The sequence below is a fragment of the Catharus ustulatus genome, chromosome 2, assembly GCF_009819885.2.
Source record: "Catharus ustulatus isolate bCatUst1 chromosome 2, bCatUst1.pri.v2, whole genome shotgun sequence".
In the NCBI taxonomy this organism is placed as follows: Eukaryota; Metazoa; Chordata; class Aves; order Passeriformes; family Turdidae; genus Catharus; species Catharus ustulatus.
In genome coordinates this window covers 18,730,818-18,746,107 of record NC_046222.1, presented here as the reverse complement: position 1 = coordinate 18,746,107, position 15,290 = coordinate 18,730,818, and the positions used below count along the sequence as shown (strand labels likewise).

The 15,290-nt window shown below is 36.9% G+C and overlaps 1 protein-coding gene across 3 annotated transcripts in view; it reads right to left on the bottom strand.

Annotated features, from left to right (window-relative positions):
* CBLB (Cbl proto-oncogene B) overlaps positions 1-15,290 on the bottom strand; it is a 128,708-nt gene that overhangs the window by 49,235 nt on the left and 64,183 nt on the right. For all 3 annotated transcript variants that reach the window (XM_033052688.2, XM_033052689.1, XM_033052690.1), the window contains exons 4-5: positions 11,604-11,750; positions 454-610 (exon numbers count right to left, since the gene is read on the bottom strand). In XM_033052688.2, the coding sequence (XP_032908579.1) occupies positions 454-610; positions 11,604-11,750 (304 nt within the window). The remainder of the gene's footprint in view (positions 1-453; positions 611-11,603; positions 11,751-15,290) is intronic.

The following is a 15,290-nucleotide window of genomic DNA, read 5'->3' as shown; positions in this document are numbered from 1 at the left end:
AAGGTGCACTTCCAGTTCAGGACAAAAATTGTAGTCAAAATGGTGTGGCTTATAATCGTGAAATTACTGTAATTTATAACATAAGTGTTTGTAGAAACACCTCATATAAGCAGATACAAATGCATAACAGAAAATACAACTAAAACTCTGACTATCAGGAGGTCTACATTTCTAGAAATGTATTTTAAAACAGTGAAAAATAAGTAAGCAGCAAACACAATGCTATTGCAACATTAGATGCATGCAGAAATGAAGTAGGTGATGCTGGACACTTTCAGTTTTTCAGATGTGTGTATTGCTGCCTCAAACACCTCAGAAGGACTAAAAGAAATGCACAGTTTATTCTGAAATTATAATGTTTCAGTTTTTCAGTTTTTAAAAAATATCTACTTCCTTACCTCAGGGCACTAAGCTTCCAAACTCACACAAATATCTAAAATGTTCAAATCTTACCTGAAATAATCTAGTGAAGATATCAAATTCAAAAATTGAAATGTAGTCATTGCAGGTCAAGTCAATAGTAGATTTAAGAGCCATTGCTTCCAAACCAGAGCTAATCTGATGAACCTCATGAAGGCACTGCCTGAACACTTTCCATGGCACTATAGTTCTGTTAAACAGGCAGAAAGAATAAAAAATTCAATGAAATAACACATTTAAGATTTGATACCTCATTTAGACATCAAAACTGAACTTGTAGTGGAGTGAAGGGTGACATTAGGTTTCTCTACAGAGGAAAAAAAAAAACAAACTCTACAAATTAAGTTTTCTGAAAGCAGCCTAAGCAAATACAAGAAGGGTTTACCTTCCTTTAATCACAGCTGAAGTGTCATTTATTTCACAATGATAAATATTCAAGTTTCCTTAGGAGTAGAACAAAAAAAACCACTGCATAAACCAAAATACCTTACCAAGCAGGTGCTGCAAACAATCTCACATCCTTTCAGAGATAATGTAAAGGACCAGCTCTACGCTTGTTAAACAACTCCTTTCTTCACAGCTTCCCTTCCCAGAATGATAAGCATCAATTTAATATCTACAATTATGTGATTTTTGCTGTAGCTAAAGCTCAGGAACAGTGGTCAAGTAACAGGATAGCAATGAACCAGATACCACCAAGAGTGGTACAAGCCCTGTCATAAAGCCATGACAGTTACATTTACTTTTAATAGACAGGAAATTAGAATTATCCTAACACACAAAGCCATCTTCTGTCAGATTCAGTTTCTATTTGAAGATAATGCAGGTTAGTTATTTTAACAACCGAGTACTTGTATTTGGAAACTGGGATGAGGTTGATCACTTGAATATGCTCTGTTTTCTCACTCTCAATAACAGCAATTCTTCTTGTGTCATTAGGGTCAAATCCAAATTTTGCCAAGCCATAACACCTCTTAAAAGTGTTCTGCCACACATTAAGATCAGATTATATGATATTTTAAAAACATTTTAATTAACCAAAATATAATAAATGCATAATTATGCAGGACAAGATCTCACACACAGTGATATTTTGTTAATAACTGCTAAATCAAATGACACAAGCCTCACAAAATCAGTTATGTTTCCTATAAATTTTATTAGCTCAAACTGCCTTAGTTTTTCTAATTATTTTTTTATGCACAAATGTAAATTACTTCGTAGGAGGAGGGGGAAACCAACTGTATTAAATTGGTCCTGCATAACAAACACGACGCAGATATCTTAAATCAAAACAAGCAGTAATTTGAAGTTCAACACTAAAAATACATTCCTGTATTTCTATTGTATAAGATACTCTCTACATTTCTAAGTGCAAAGTTATCCACTTGTTACATGCAGGTTTGTATTGAGAAAGTCATAAATGACAAAATGAGAAGTTTAATAGATCTCAGCAGATACTTTCATCTGTGTATGAAAAACAGGAAACCACAAAGAGCTGAAGAGAGTTACCACATCAGATGCCATTTAAGAAAGAATGCACATCAAATTTTCATTAGGGTAAAGAGTGAATAAAACATCACATTAAATTCAGACAAAAAAAAATTAGATAAGCCAGTGCTTTTGTGGTGTTAAAGTTGTCTTAGTTCAAGTGCCTACTGCTAATTTAGCTCTTGTAACCATGGCTTCAAACCTTTTCTGATTCCCTTTATAAACCACCCTAAAATGTTACAGCTCTGGGATCATGCTGAAATGGTGTTGGAAAAGTTGTAGAGTTGATGGTGGGTTTTAAGAGCTTTTTGTTTGGTTGTTATTTGTTGTTTTGCGTGTTTTGGTTTTTTATTTTGGGGGAGGTGGGGGAACGCAGGTATTAATTTTATTGCTTTTAGCTTTTTTAATGATTAAGACAATAGCGCTAAAACAAAACAAAAAAAGCCCCAGAGCATTTATCAGATACGATCACAGCCATACTACACATTAACAACCGGTTTTTCACGCCTTGCACAAGACAATTTCTTAGATGCAATTATTAAGTAGGATCTTCGGTTATCTATTTACTAACACCCTGAACCCCCAACTCCACCAGCAACACAGAAAACAAAAGTCTTCAGGAGAGTTTGTTCTTAGAGCTCTGCTGGCTAGTACTTTGGCTAAGACAGAAATCAGATGCTGGAAAATGAGTGATTAGCTAATGAAATAACATCTAAAGTTATTTTTTGGAATTTCTCCAAGAGCAAGTGTTTGGAATAGTGGTGGCCCAAATTTAAAATACACTAAATTCAGCAGGTTTGTTTTTTTTTCTCTGCAGCTTCGTTGAGTATGTCTTTTATCTTTTGCTTTCTTTAAATAAAGGTGTGAATTGGTTGTTGAAACCTACTAAATCCTATTTCTCAGCATCTACTTTATAGTTCTCATTTATACTTTGAATACTAAATACTTTGAAACAGACACAGCCAGGCATCATTTCTCCCCCAGTGTCTCTCCAGTTTATCCACACACATGCTGAGCTCTTTGAGACCCTGCAGACAGCACACACCCACTAAATGCAGGTGTTAGTCTTCACAAGGTGAAGGTTTCTGCAATGTCCTCTCCTCTTGCTCCTACATCACTGAAACCCAGTGACCTTTCAGGCACCCTGAGAAACACCCTCCTCTGGCAGAGATCTGGGAGTGGTCACACAGCAAGTTGAGTTTCTGTTTGAATTAACATTTCAGTGCTCTTGTTTTCTTGTCTTTTAGGGGATACACAGCCTTTGAAGGCACCAGTTCATGACTCAAGTCTAAAGAGTTATTTTAATTTGGGTTTTGGTTGGTGACAGAGTTGGTGGAAGGGGAGAGAGATCAGGACCAAGGTTGAGATTAGGGCTGTCCTAGTTCATAGTATGTTTAGACTGTTATTTAAATATATACAGATGTTTCTATATATAGAACATCTGTCCTTATAGAAAGAAAAATAAAATCCTGTTTGCAATGAAACCACTGCCTGCCACATTCAACTCCTGAACCACAGAAGGCATCTCCTATAAATATTTTCAAGGACCTTTGTCTTTGAAATATTTGTTGCATCCTGTCCTAATGATACCTTGCACCAGAGGCTGGCAGATATTCTGCACATGCCTCATGCTGTTAGGCTGAACTTGTGGACACTTGTCTGGGAGATGAGTCAGTCAGCTCTGCCTCAGCTCATCAGAAAGATGTGATTTGATGTCTTGGTAACACCAGTTGTCTACAGAAATAGGCTGAGGAAGTGCAGGTCTCAGTATTTCAGGTATTTATTTGTAGTTACATAAGCCATTCCTTGTAGAAGACGTGCCCCTGACTGACTCCAGCTGGGACAATATTTTGGGAGTCTCTCACGAGAGGATGGTGCTAAACACACTGTACATCCCTCAAAGGATTGATGACCAAAGTGTACTGCACTACTGCATATGCACATGTTACAAACAGATATATCCAGAGCTTTGGTAATAATCTCTCTTTTTATAATACAACTTGGAGAAAAAAAAAAATTAAAAAAAAAAAATTAAAAATCTTGCAAAATTACATGCACATACCGCTACTGTGCTACATGCTAATTTACTGCAACCCTCTATCAGTTCAAAAATCTTCAGAAAGATAATATTAGAAGGAAACAAAAATATGAAGAAAGCCACAGTGTACATGATGTACAGCGGTAAAAGAATACAAGGACCTTTTACAAGGAAATCCTAATCTCTACCTGCCAATCTTTTAGGAAATGATTTATACACAACATGTTCTTGGACCGCCTTTCCTCATCATTAGAGTAGAAGCAAGTCTATGCCAATTCAAGGAAAGAAAACAAAATAAATGATCCCAAAAAAATATTTCTTTAAGAGGTTTTCTTTTGATGATTTGAGGTGCATCTCTCAAATCAACAAAACTATCTGGATTCTTGGTATTCACCTTGGGATTGTTTTCTTAAAGAATCTTGTTGAAAACCCTAAAATAAGCCATTTCTCCTGTCAAAAACCCTAAAATAAGCCATTTCTCCACAGGCCTCTCTAATGACATTACTTCTCTCCCTTTCTTCTGCTACAGTAAATTTAGTAGGTGTATCTGAAAAATGATGAATCCAAAAGTGTTTAACTGAAACATAAGATTTTAAAAATACTGTTACATAGGATGGTATCTATTTACTATTGTTGGCACACAAAGCAAAGTATGACTCTAAAATCTCAAATACAGTGCTTTAAACACCACCCACACAACTTCCATATGCTTAAAGGAAAAGGATTAGTGTCTATCATGTGATTTTTCAAGCAATTTAGCACAGGAATTTAGGTCCTCTCTTCCCTCCTGCCCTGCTCATGTGTACATGGGATTTTCTCAAACTCCCTAAATGTTGCTATATTACTAAAAAGCAAAAGACATTAAAATAAATCTGGAGATGAAGCATATATTTCCTGAGCAGAAAGAGTACAGCACTTGTGCAAAACTGCAGAGATGCAGCTATCCTGGAATGTCAAGTGACACTGCTTCCATTTGAACCAGAGCAGACCACAAGAATGTCTAGGGAAGTAAACACGCACCTGTGTAACTTACACTTACAGTGAACATTTTTGTCTGCAAGACACTCTCTAAAATGTTGCCAAAAAACACACTATGAAAAGGTCATTACTGTTTCCAGAGCAATGTTAAAAATATTCAAGCAAATGCTGACCCAGATAGAAACAACATTTTTTGTAAGTCTGCAGTGAGCAATGTGGATTTTGATGTATTACCACTGAAAAAAGCATTTTCTTAAGACTGCTGCTTCAGTTTTAAGTGAGAGGCCATATGTTTCCACTGCTTCTGAACTGCAAAGCAAATAATTGACATACAGAAGGCTTGAGAAGTTCAGTTCTAAGGGAAAAAAGAAATTCTGCCATATCATGCGAGTACAATTGCTAAATAGTGACATCATTCTGAACAAATACAGATGAATCTATATGAGACAGAGAAGGTAAAAAAGAGAAAAATCAGCCTTATGAAATGGAGGAAACACACCACCAAAAAAGCCACTTCCAAAGCTGTGTAACTGGACATTGTTGGAGAGACAGCAAGTTCCTTAAGAGATTCAGGAACTCTGTATTTCCCCAAAGGGATGCACTTCTCTGTATTTTCAACTCTGATCTTTAGCACAAAGTCAAAGCCTCCTCAGGCTTTCGCACATCCTTTTGTACTTAAAACATTGCCTCTCCTGCCTATCCACAGAGAATGTGTTCTCCTGTCTCACAAACCCACGTGCCAAGTATCAGAACTTTCTTTTGTCTTTTGCACACACAATTTCACCTTATTTAGCTACCCAGAACAGCTGTGAAGACTGTTCTTTTCCATTTTCTAATCCAGTCTTGCAACGTTCTACTGACTTGCTCTTCTCTATAACATTACCTGCTGTCTTATTCTTTTTCATCTTGCATTTGTAGGAATGAGGTCTAGAGACACTCCTGTCCCACTAGCACCCAGAGAACAGCACCTTCTGTCTCTAGCTCAATTTTAAACAAGTTGATCAATAAGCCTGTGCTACTGATCAGCCAAGGAAGGAACCACACTCCAAAAGCTCTGTTTCTGTTCATCTCCTTCTCTTTAAAAGTTCCTCTTGCTAAAACACCTGTTTTGACAGTGATGAAGGTGATGGCGTTTGGACCACTGCCTCTTCTGCTTTCATCTGTCTTTGGCTTCCCTTTACACTTCAGTTCATACTCAGATTTGAAGGTCTTTGGGCCAGGACCAACTCCTCAGTCTATATTTTTACACTATTCAGGCAGTAATAGGGCTCTTGGGCACTATCAGCAGCAAGAACAGAAAATCAAGTAATAAATTAAGGGGATTAACAAGGTGTTAAAAACTTAGCTTATCTGAGGTCTCTTGAACTTGGAAGCATTTAACTGTCAGATAAGTTGTGCTTTGTGGTTTGCCTGTTTTACTGCTTCTTCTGTGAACCCAAACCACTGAGGCTGTGTCTGTTCTATCCTGAGCCAAAAAGCACTGACCACAGCAGAACCACAGCTACTCAAAGTTTAGAATATCAATTTGAAATGCACTATTTAACTGCTACACAGAAATCAATAGCCACATTTTTTCATAAATTCCAATAAAAAATAAATACATTTCAGGCCTCATCTTGAAAAAAGGGTACAGGAACATTAAAATAGTAATGTCTTTGGTCCCAAAAATGAAAGAATTGCTATTTGCTCAGCAACTAAAAGGTGAAGGAAAATCAATTTACCTGAAAACAGTACAGAAATGCTGTAACATTTTTAAAGTTCCACAATAAAGAATAAAAAGCTTAAGAGTTAAATAAATGGTAGAACTATGGAAAAAATTAAAACCTAAGAGTATTGACATTTTGCTGCTGATTCATTTTGCAACATGAAGACAGCCACAAATTACAAATTTGTGTAACGAATTTCAATAGTTACCAAGCCCTGCATGACTTCTTTAGTTTTCAAATTCAGAAGCTCTGAAAGATCTGTTAGGTCATCTTGCCTACTCTCCTTCTCAGTTCAGGATTGTTCCCTGTGGCATTTTACACATTTCTACTCAGAAAGAACAAACAGTAAAAGATGTAAGGTGCTATTAAAATGAGTGAGAAATCAAGGGAAATTCTCATCAAGCACTGTAGAGTAATAAAATGTTGGTAATGAAGATGCTATCAGATTGTGTTTTATATGCATATTTACAACCCCACGGGGGGGTGGGTACTAAAGTATCTGTAAACAAATGTAACTGCTTATTACATCTTACAATTTCCCAGTTGAACTGAACATTACAGTTTAGCTGTACATGTAACTAGCACTTTTTTCAACACAACTACAATGGTGAACCAGGGGTGAAGATTCACTCCACTAAAACCACTTGCTCCAATCATTGTACTCTAGCAGTCGCTACAAATGCAGAAAAATCACATCTTCTCGACTTCACCACTTTCCTGCTTTTGACATTATCAAGTTCTTTCTTGGTATAGGTAAAGCTTGTGCCAATTTATTTCTTAGTTCTTTTTCAGTCAGATTCCTTATATTCTTCAAGAGGCTGTCTTTTTCCACATAGCCTGTGAAAATGCCAGAGACAACCTATTCCAGGCATTCAGCCTTTGGAATGCTCTCACTCATTCCTGATTTTTGTTTTCAGAAAGCAAATCCATTCTATTCCCTATTTCCCTGGTATCTTTTCTCTGTCAGCTTCCTTGACAAAATCCATACACCAAAATAATCCTAGGCCTTCTACAGAAGACTGCAGACCCCTTCACCTCCCGCCTAATTTGGATACATGTTTTACTTTGTCCTTGCAGAGAAATCAATACCTCCACTTTTTCCTCCTTCATACAGCTGGCTATTAGCACCCTTCTCCTTCCACCCAATCAAAATCTCATTATCGCCCACCTCGATTTATCAATTCTCCCTATACACTCCTGAACATCACATTAGTGTCTCCAGATCCCTTCCAAACATCCTATAACTTCCAAAGTTTCCTGTTCTCCTCTGAAACAAGCAATACTGGAAAAACCTCACAATTCTAAAGGCTCTGTGTGCACCTTTTACACTTTCAGCCTGAGGGCTGATGATTTCCATTATTGATATATTTGCAGCTCTCACATAGCATTCCCTCCCAGATAAGCTCCTCCAACTACTGGAACTGTCTACAAGTTTTTTTAGGGGTGTACCAGAAATGTGAAAGCTGAGAAGGTATTCGAAGGCCAAGAATATGTGGTTATCTCAGCACTTTGCTCTGAGGGAGCCATCCAAATTGCTTGCTGAGTTCTACACAGTATTTTCACAGAAGTCCAAAGAGCAGCTAGATGGATAATCCAAGGCTAGAAAGAGCCTGGCCATTTATTTTGCTCCTGAGTTTGAAGCCATGTGAATTTACACCTGAATAGCCCTAAACACAAAAAGAAATACAGCAGACTATGACATTTATTAGTAATAGCATAAATGAATTTAGTTGCAGCTGCACTATTTTGCAGCAAGTGTTCAGACAGACAAATGTAACCAACAAAATTTAAAGTTCCCCATTCCCTGGAAAAGAGCAGTGGAAAAAAAAATAGTTCCTTCTTCTTTTTAAGTACAAACTGGACTCATGGAAACTGTATGTTTTGGATTTCAGTCCTCAGCAAACAGTAACATGCTGCTTTCTGTAAAAGGAAGTGTAGGTCACATTTTGAAAAACTGAAAGCCAAACAGTCAACTTAAAAATATAAATTAATACTGGTGACCTTCTTGCTATTTAAAATATTTCAAATTAAAAAATAAAAAAACCGTAATATTTCAGAAAGAAATGAGTGCAAAAAGTTCATTATTTAAAAAAGCATCCAATTCATTATGTTTAGAAAGGGAAGGTTTTTATGACAATACCATGTTGGAAAAAATCATTAATTAATCTAATACTTCAAATTCCCTCCTTCCAATCAGATCAAACTGCAATAAAATATTTTTTTGTACTATAGTTGTCCATCAGAAGCCAAAATTCAGCACAACTTACTTTTTATTTATGCTCTAATCTTGAGCAGCGTTATCAGTGGTCCAAAGTAAGGGCTGCTGTTCAGAAACAAGTGAGGGGTCCAGGTTTGCCCTATAAAGCAGAGATGCAGCCAGGGAACACACAATCACATTCCTCCCTGAACTCCTTCACTGCACTGGTGGTATTGGTGGTTTCACAAGGTCCTAGGGGCCTACCTTTAGGTGGCCAGGTTAGAGAAAGATCTTCTGAGTTGTTTGTAAAACGTTTATGCCAGTTCTGCTTTTAGGGAAGTGATACCAGCATATTTGCAAACCAATTTGTCACAACAGGCCCATTGTAAAGGATGTGGCTTACAGGCATATCTGCCATACATTTCTAAAAGGATTAGAAAATAATTAATGTTTAAAAAGCCTCAGGCATTTTGTTCAACAAAGAGATTAAACATAATGCCAAAGAGACTTTTTTTCTCATCTGTTTGTTTGACGTGTATGCTGCTACATGTTTTATAGTTACTTTAGCACAATTAACTAAACCTGAGATAATGGCAAGGCTGCCAAGTACAGATCTACTGCTCCTTGCTTATAACGACAGGCAACAAAACCAGCTTCACTTTATTGGAGAAGAGCTGGGAAGGCCAGTAAAAGTGCTTATTTACTGACCAGAAATAACTCAAATTTTTCAGACTATACCACAAAACCAAAGATACATATGTTTAACTGGATGTCACCAAACTGCCTTGGTTCCTAGACATTTTAGATGCACTGATATTTTAGGAAAAAAGCCAACAAAACCCAACCATACAGTCACCCTTCCTAAAAAAACAACCTAACAAAAACCCCTATCAAAGTACACAACAGGGGACAGCAGAGAAGGTCAGAGGTTTGTACCGAAGGTTCATATTTAAAGTTGCATTCTATGCATAAATTTGCATAAGCAGGAAAAAAACAAAGCTCAGAAAAGGCATGGCAAGAGCTCTGGGGGCATGAAAGGTTTTAGAAATAAGAGCTCCAGGAGATGAGTCAGAAAAGATAAGAGTGAAGTGTGCGCAAGAAGACAAGGGTAGAGCTGAGTTGTTCAGATGAAGCGACACAGTTGAAAGACTCTCCTTACCAAGCTTGTTCTGATAAAAGCTTACTAATATGTTACAGAATCCTATGCTGTACAGTCTTACACCTCAAATACCTATCTACTCCCAATGTCCATTCCCAGTGGAAATTGGCAGGACTGGAGCATTGGAAGGAAACTTGAAGAAAATCTCTTGAAACTCAAACAGTCGGTAGAAAATCAATCGAGAATCCCAAAAAGGAACGGCTCAGAGAATAAGGGAGCTGAGGAAACTGGTTCAGATGAAATGATAGAAAGAAACAGCAGCCTGCAGAGGAGATCTGTAAATCCCAATGACAGAAATGCAATTTGCATCAAAACATCTGCTAAAGGTCATTCAAGGACAGAGCCCAACAGGAAAAGAGAAGTACCACAAGGAAATTTAAATTCTGAGAGTTCCTAAGCAAAGGGGGAAAAGAGAAGAAGAAAAAATAGCAACACTGAACAAACATGATCATTAGTCATTTTATCAAAGATCCTGTTTTTCTTTTCTTGACTGACATGTTTTTTTAAAGCCTTGTCTGATAGAGAACCCTACATGTCACTTAAGTTAATCCTTCAGAAAACTTTACTGAACTTTTGAAGTTATTTTGAAAATTATATTCACATTAAAATGGGTAACACAGAGCACAATAAATTCCTCCTAACAAAATAGAGGACAGATATAGCAACTTCATCACACTCTAACATTACTTACATGGGCAAGAAATTACCAGAAAACACTACCATGAACCCAGAAGAGGAAAGCTGACAGTGTGTTTAGACTAACAAAAAAAAAAAACCATGGAAGTGAAACTTGTAAATTCACACTGAACAGAAATGATTTGCAAAAGTGCCAACCTACTACACTGGTATTCTAAATAAAAAAATGACTTATTTTAAAGAGCTGTTTATGCTCAGAAGATGCAACAGATTGTTGCAGAAATTGTTCTGCCTACATTGTCCAAGATACCACAGTTGATGACCATAACAACTGCTCTAATGAAAAATGCACTGATCTATTGCCTCTGGCATTCCTCTTATGCCACTGCTACACTTACAAACATTCCAGAAAGTGAAGAAGCTGCACATCTTCTATTAGCTTATACATGTATTCAAAATGGATTTTTTCCCAGAAACAAACAAAAAACCCCCCACATATTCCTGCTTTTATACTTTCACTATTGCATTTCCTATATAGATGAAATCACATTTCCACACTTCATTCCACCAAATACAATAGTAGTTAGAAAGTTAAAGGTGAGTTAAGGAAACATACTGTCCTTGAAACTAATTTCAAGTTCCTAATGCAGACTTTGGAGTTTTAATTTGAATAACATATATATATATTTAATATGAAAGGACATGATTTGTCATGTATTTTGTAAAGCAATATACCATCTTTACCCTATAAGAAAACAAATAAATTTCTTGCAGTAAGGCTCAGCATAAGTACCCTTGATACCTTTGCGCATTGGGAAAAAAACCCTACTAACAATGAACTCAGCATCATCAGCTAATTTAAAGACTTCAATGAGAATTTATCTTCAAAACACCCACCAACTTTTATTTGGATTTGTGAAAAGTTCATTTTTTTAATGCTTGTGATTAGAAAGAACTGATTTTACAAAAGTTACTTACTTATCTCCAAAGAATTTTCTCCAGAAATCTGCAGCATCGGCTTTGGTGATGCGAAAATTATCACCCTGGAATTGTCCATTTGGAAAAATAGCCTTGATTTCTGCTAACATGTGGCTGAAGATGAGAGACAGCTTTGTAAGGTTTCTCCTGCAGATATAATAGGAAAAAAAAAATCACATCAAATCCTTCGAATTTAATAAATTTAATCAATCTTTCAGTATTTCACATATCCTGTGTGTAATAATCACTGTGACACAAGAAAAACACTGAGCTTTAAACTAAAAACACAAATGAATACAAATCAGTGGTTTGTGTTTCCATGGACTTCTAAGGACATACTTATCACAAGTCTCTATGAACATAAAACCACTTTTTGGCAACAGAACAAATTTGAGTTCTCATCTGCATATTCAGATACATTTCTTGAGCATTATGCTTGTGTGTTTCTAATTCATTTACTCATTGCAGAAGCAAGAATTTATGCTACTTAGTTAGCTTGCACATTAAAAAAAAAATTAAACAAAGAAAATAAAAAAAACTACCCCACAGTCAAAAATCTGAAATTATAGTTTTGTATGTGACAACAAATCTGTTTCAGTCCAGGCTTCTAGAAATATAAACATGGCATAGAACTAGATTTACTCCTTTTGCCCATTATAGATTTATTCTTTTTATTCTTTTCAGCTTTCTTTTACTTTACCTATTTCTTATGCTCCTTTCAAATGCTCTCCAGTTAAAACTTGCTTTCACTAGCATATTATAAACAAAAACTTAACTTGTTGTAAACAAAAAAAAAACAACAAAAAAACCACCCTCAAGTTTCTTTGCTATCATCTCATTTCCATACATTTTCCGGGCTTGTATCAGTTAACTAAAAATTACTTAGCTTTTGGCACAGAAATCACATTTAGTACAGTGCAAAGAACAAACAATCCTTAAAAGCAAATAATTCTGTTGTATGGAAAAATCTGTGGGAAATGGTGAAGAGAGGAGAAAGAAAAAGCAAACTTTTTGAGAGCTTATGCCTGGAGATTCCTTGATGCGCCTTGCAGTAAAAAAAGGATCATTTCCCAAGCTAATATAAAGTAGAGAAGACCGAGCAGTTTCTGATGAAGGATTTGTATTCTTGTGAATTTTACTGGAGTATTTTAATGTGTTAGAAGCGTCCTATGTGAAGCCCATTCAGCTTTAACCATCTCAGGTACTACTTAAAAATGACTCAAGCAATTTAGTGAAATCCTAAAATGCTTATCAATGAAATACTTATGCTACAAATACAATGCTTATAATGAAATACTAAAATGCTTATCAATCACGTAAATTTATTGACTGTTTAAAGACAGTATTTAAAATAATTTAAATTCAAACTTACTCATAAATTCCTTGCCACGTGAAAATATTAAGATTTATTTTGTTGAACATATTTCCTGGAATCTCCCTAAAAGAATGCTCAATTTGGCACTGAGGTGGTAATTATTTCAACTACATTTGTGAACTTTATAATGGAGATTTGTGTGGAAGCTGTGATGCAGACATAGTTTTTATTACCAAGAAAATGATGATAAAGTTGTTGTGAAAACATAAGTAATTTAAAACAAACAAAGCAACCCCCAATGAATATACTCTCTCTTCCCTCAAGATTAAGAATGGCTATAGGGCTAAGTCATTCAGAGTCTTCCAATTCCTTCAGTAAAATCAGATGTCTGTAATTACGATGCTCAACAGTTCCTTGCTATCCCCCCTTCTATTTGCTTTATATTTTAATTACACACACATGTTCTCTATTATTTCACTCCTCAGAACTCAAGCCTGATGCAGAGGAGCAAGCAACAGCTTTTTTCATGTGGCTTCCTCAGTCTGCCCTAGACCCGAGATTAAACGAGCAGCTTTGTGTACTGGGGACAGATGGGAACAAGACTCGGTGCAAGCTTGAGCACAGCCCTGCCTGTCCTGGCACGGTGTCCCACATTGGTGTGCTGTGCTGCAGGGGCCCTTTTCAGGTACAAAGTCATCTAGTGAGCTTGAGCTCCCACGAGGCAGTGAGTTAAGGGAAGGAGCCACAGAGGTGCCATCTGGGGCTTCCATGCCCAGGGGCAGCATCTGTCTGTCCCTGCAGAGGCAACACCCGCTGGGCACAGCGGCACAAGACATGGCCAGAACCAGCAGCTGCTCGGATGTGGGCAGTAAATGCACAGCAGAGACACCCACCCAAAGGGCTCTCTCTAAATCACTAAGCCTCTTCCTTCCCTCTTGGAACAGCACCGGTCACTCAGTGCATCAGGACACTTCTGTTGCAGCGTAAAAAATGGCAAGGAAAGGAGAAAAGTAAAATTATTTTTTTGTTTGCATTTGTATAAACAAAAAATATTTTAACATCTGAGACAGCTTCTTTTTATCTGATGGCAAAGGTGAAACTTGAAACCAACTAGAAGCTTCTCCGTGCTTAAACATATATCACAGTATGTACAAACAGCAAGAGATGGCAAACTCCTGGTAATTTATATGCAGGAAATCTGTTTTTTTCTTTAATTTTTATTCTTACTCAATGAGATCATTCTCTTTGGTATCAAAAAGCCATGATAAATCATGTCTCAATATTTTACTTACATATTTTTTCTTTAGAGCAGCAAAGCACAGACTACACCATTTTTGCTCAGATATGCTTATGTGAAACCAGATCTCAGCATCTTCTTGAGGCAACATACAAAACTCACTGATTTCAAAAATGGTTTTCAACAATTGATGGTGCAGAAAGGATGGCACTGGGGTGAGCCAATGACTCTCCCTCTCTGGGCATTTCACTTGCCTGAAGATGTCTATCCATGTTAGCAATGTACTTTTCCTGTCTTGGGGAGGGCTTTCGCAGGACACCTCGAGAAGCATGTACTCCACTTTATCAGACCTGGCAGTCTGTGTAGTTGAATTTTTCAGCTTTCAACTTCTTTCCCCCATACGAAGGATGGAGCAGTGTCAAAAAAAATTCATTTTACTTTCCATTCATAAGTTTAAGACAAGGTATTTAAGTCCTATTCATTTGAAAACACAACTAAAACCATCAAGGTTTAGCAATTTGGGGAATAATTCTAATGGAAGCCAAAGAACTGTTCAATCTCAGCATCTATTTTAGTCTCATTGCCACCACGAGACCGTAAAAAACCTTTCATCTCTTGCAGTGCCAAAGGCTTTCTCCTGGTCACAGCAAAGACTGATGCAGTGGCAAAGGGACAATGGCACAGTCAGCCCAGTGGAGCAGAAGAGCTCAGCAGACAGAGACATGCTCCAGAGACCCTTTGACTCGCTGGATTCCAGCAGGGGAGATATCCAAAGGGATCACGTTCCAGCTACAGCTCAAAGTAACACCATCCAAATTATACAGAAACAGTGGTTTTAATACCTCAGCACCGAGCCTTTAGGGTTTAAAATTATAATATACTTTCACTGACAACCTGGGACTGGTCAGAGGTGGAACTTTCCTTAGCTGTGGAACAGAGCACAGACATTTTATTTCTGCAGAGAAGGGATTTCATGCTGTTTGGAAAAACCATAACTTTCTGCAATTAAAGCCAAACAGCACTTCTTTATAGAAAAGTGAACCAAGATGGTCATTCTCCAGTATATAATAGCTATCATGGTAAAATATAACAATATTTTAACACTAAATGATGTTATATCAACTGCATTTTTTGT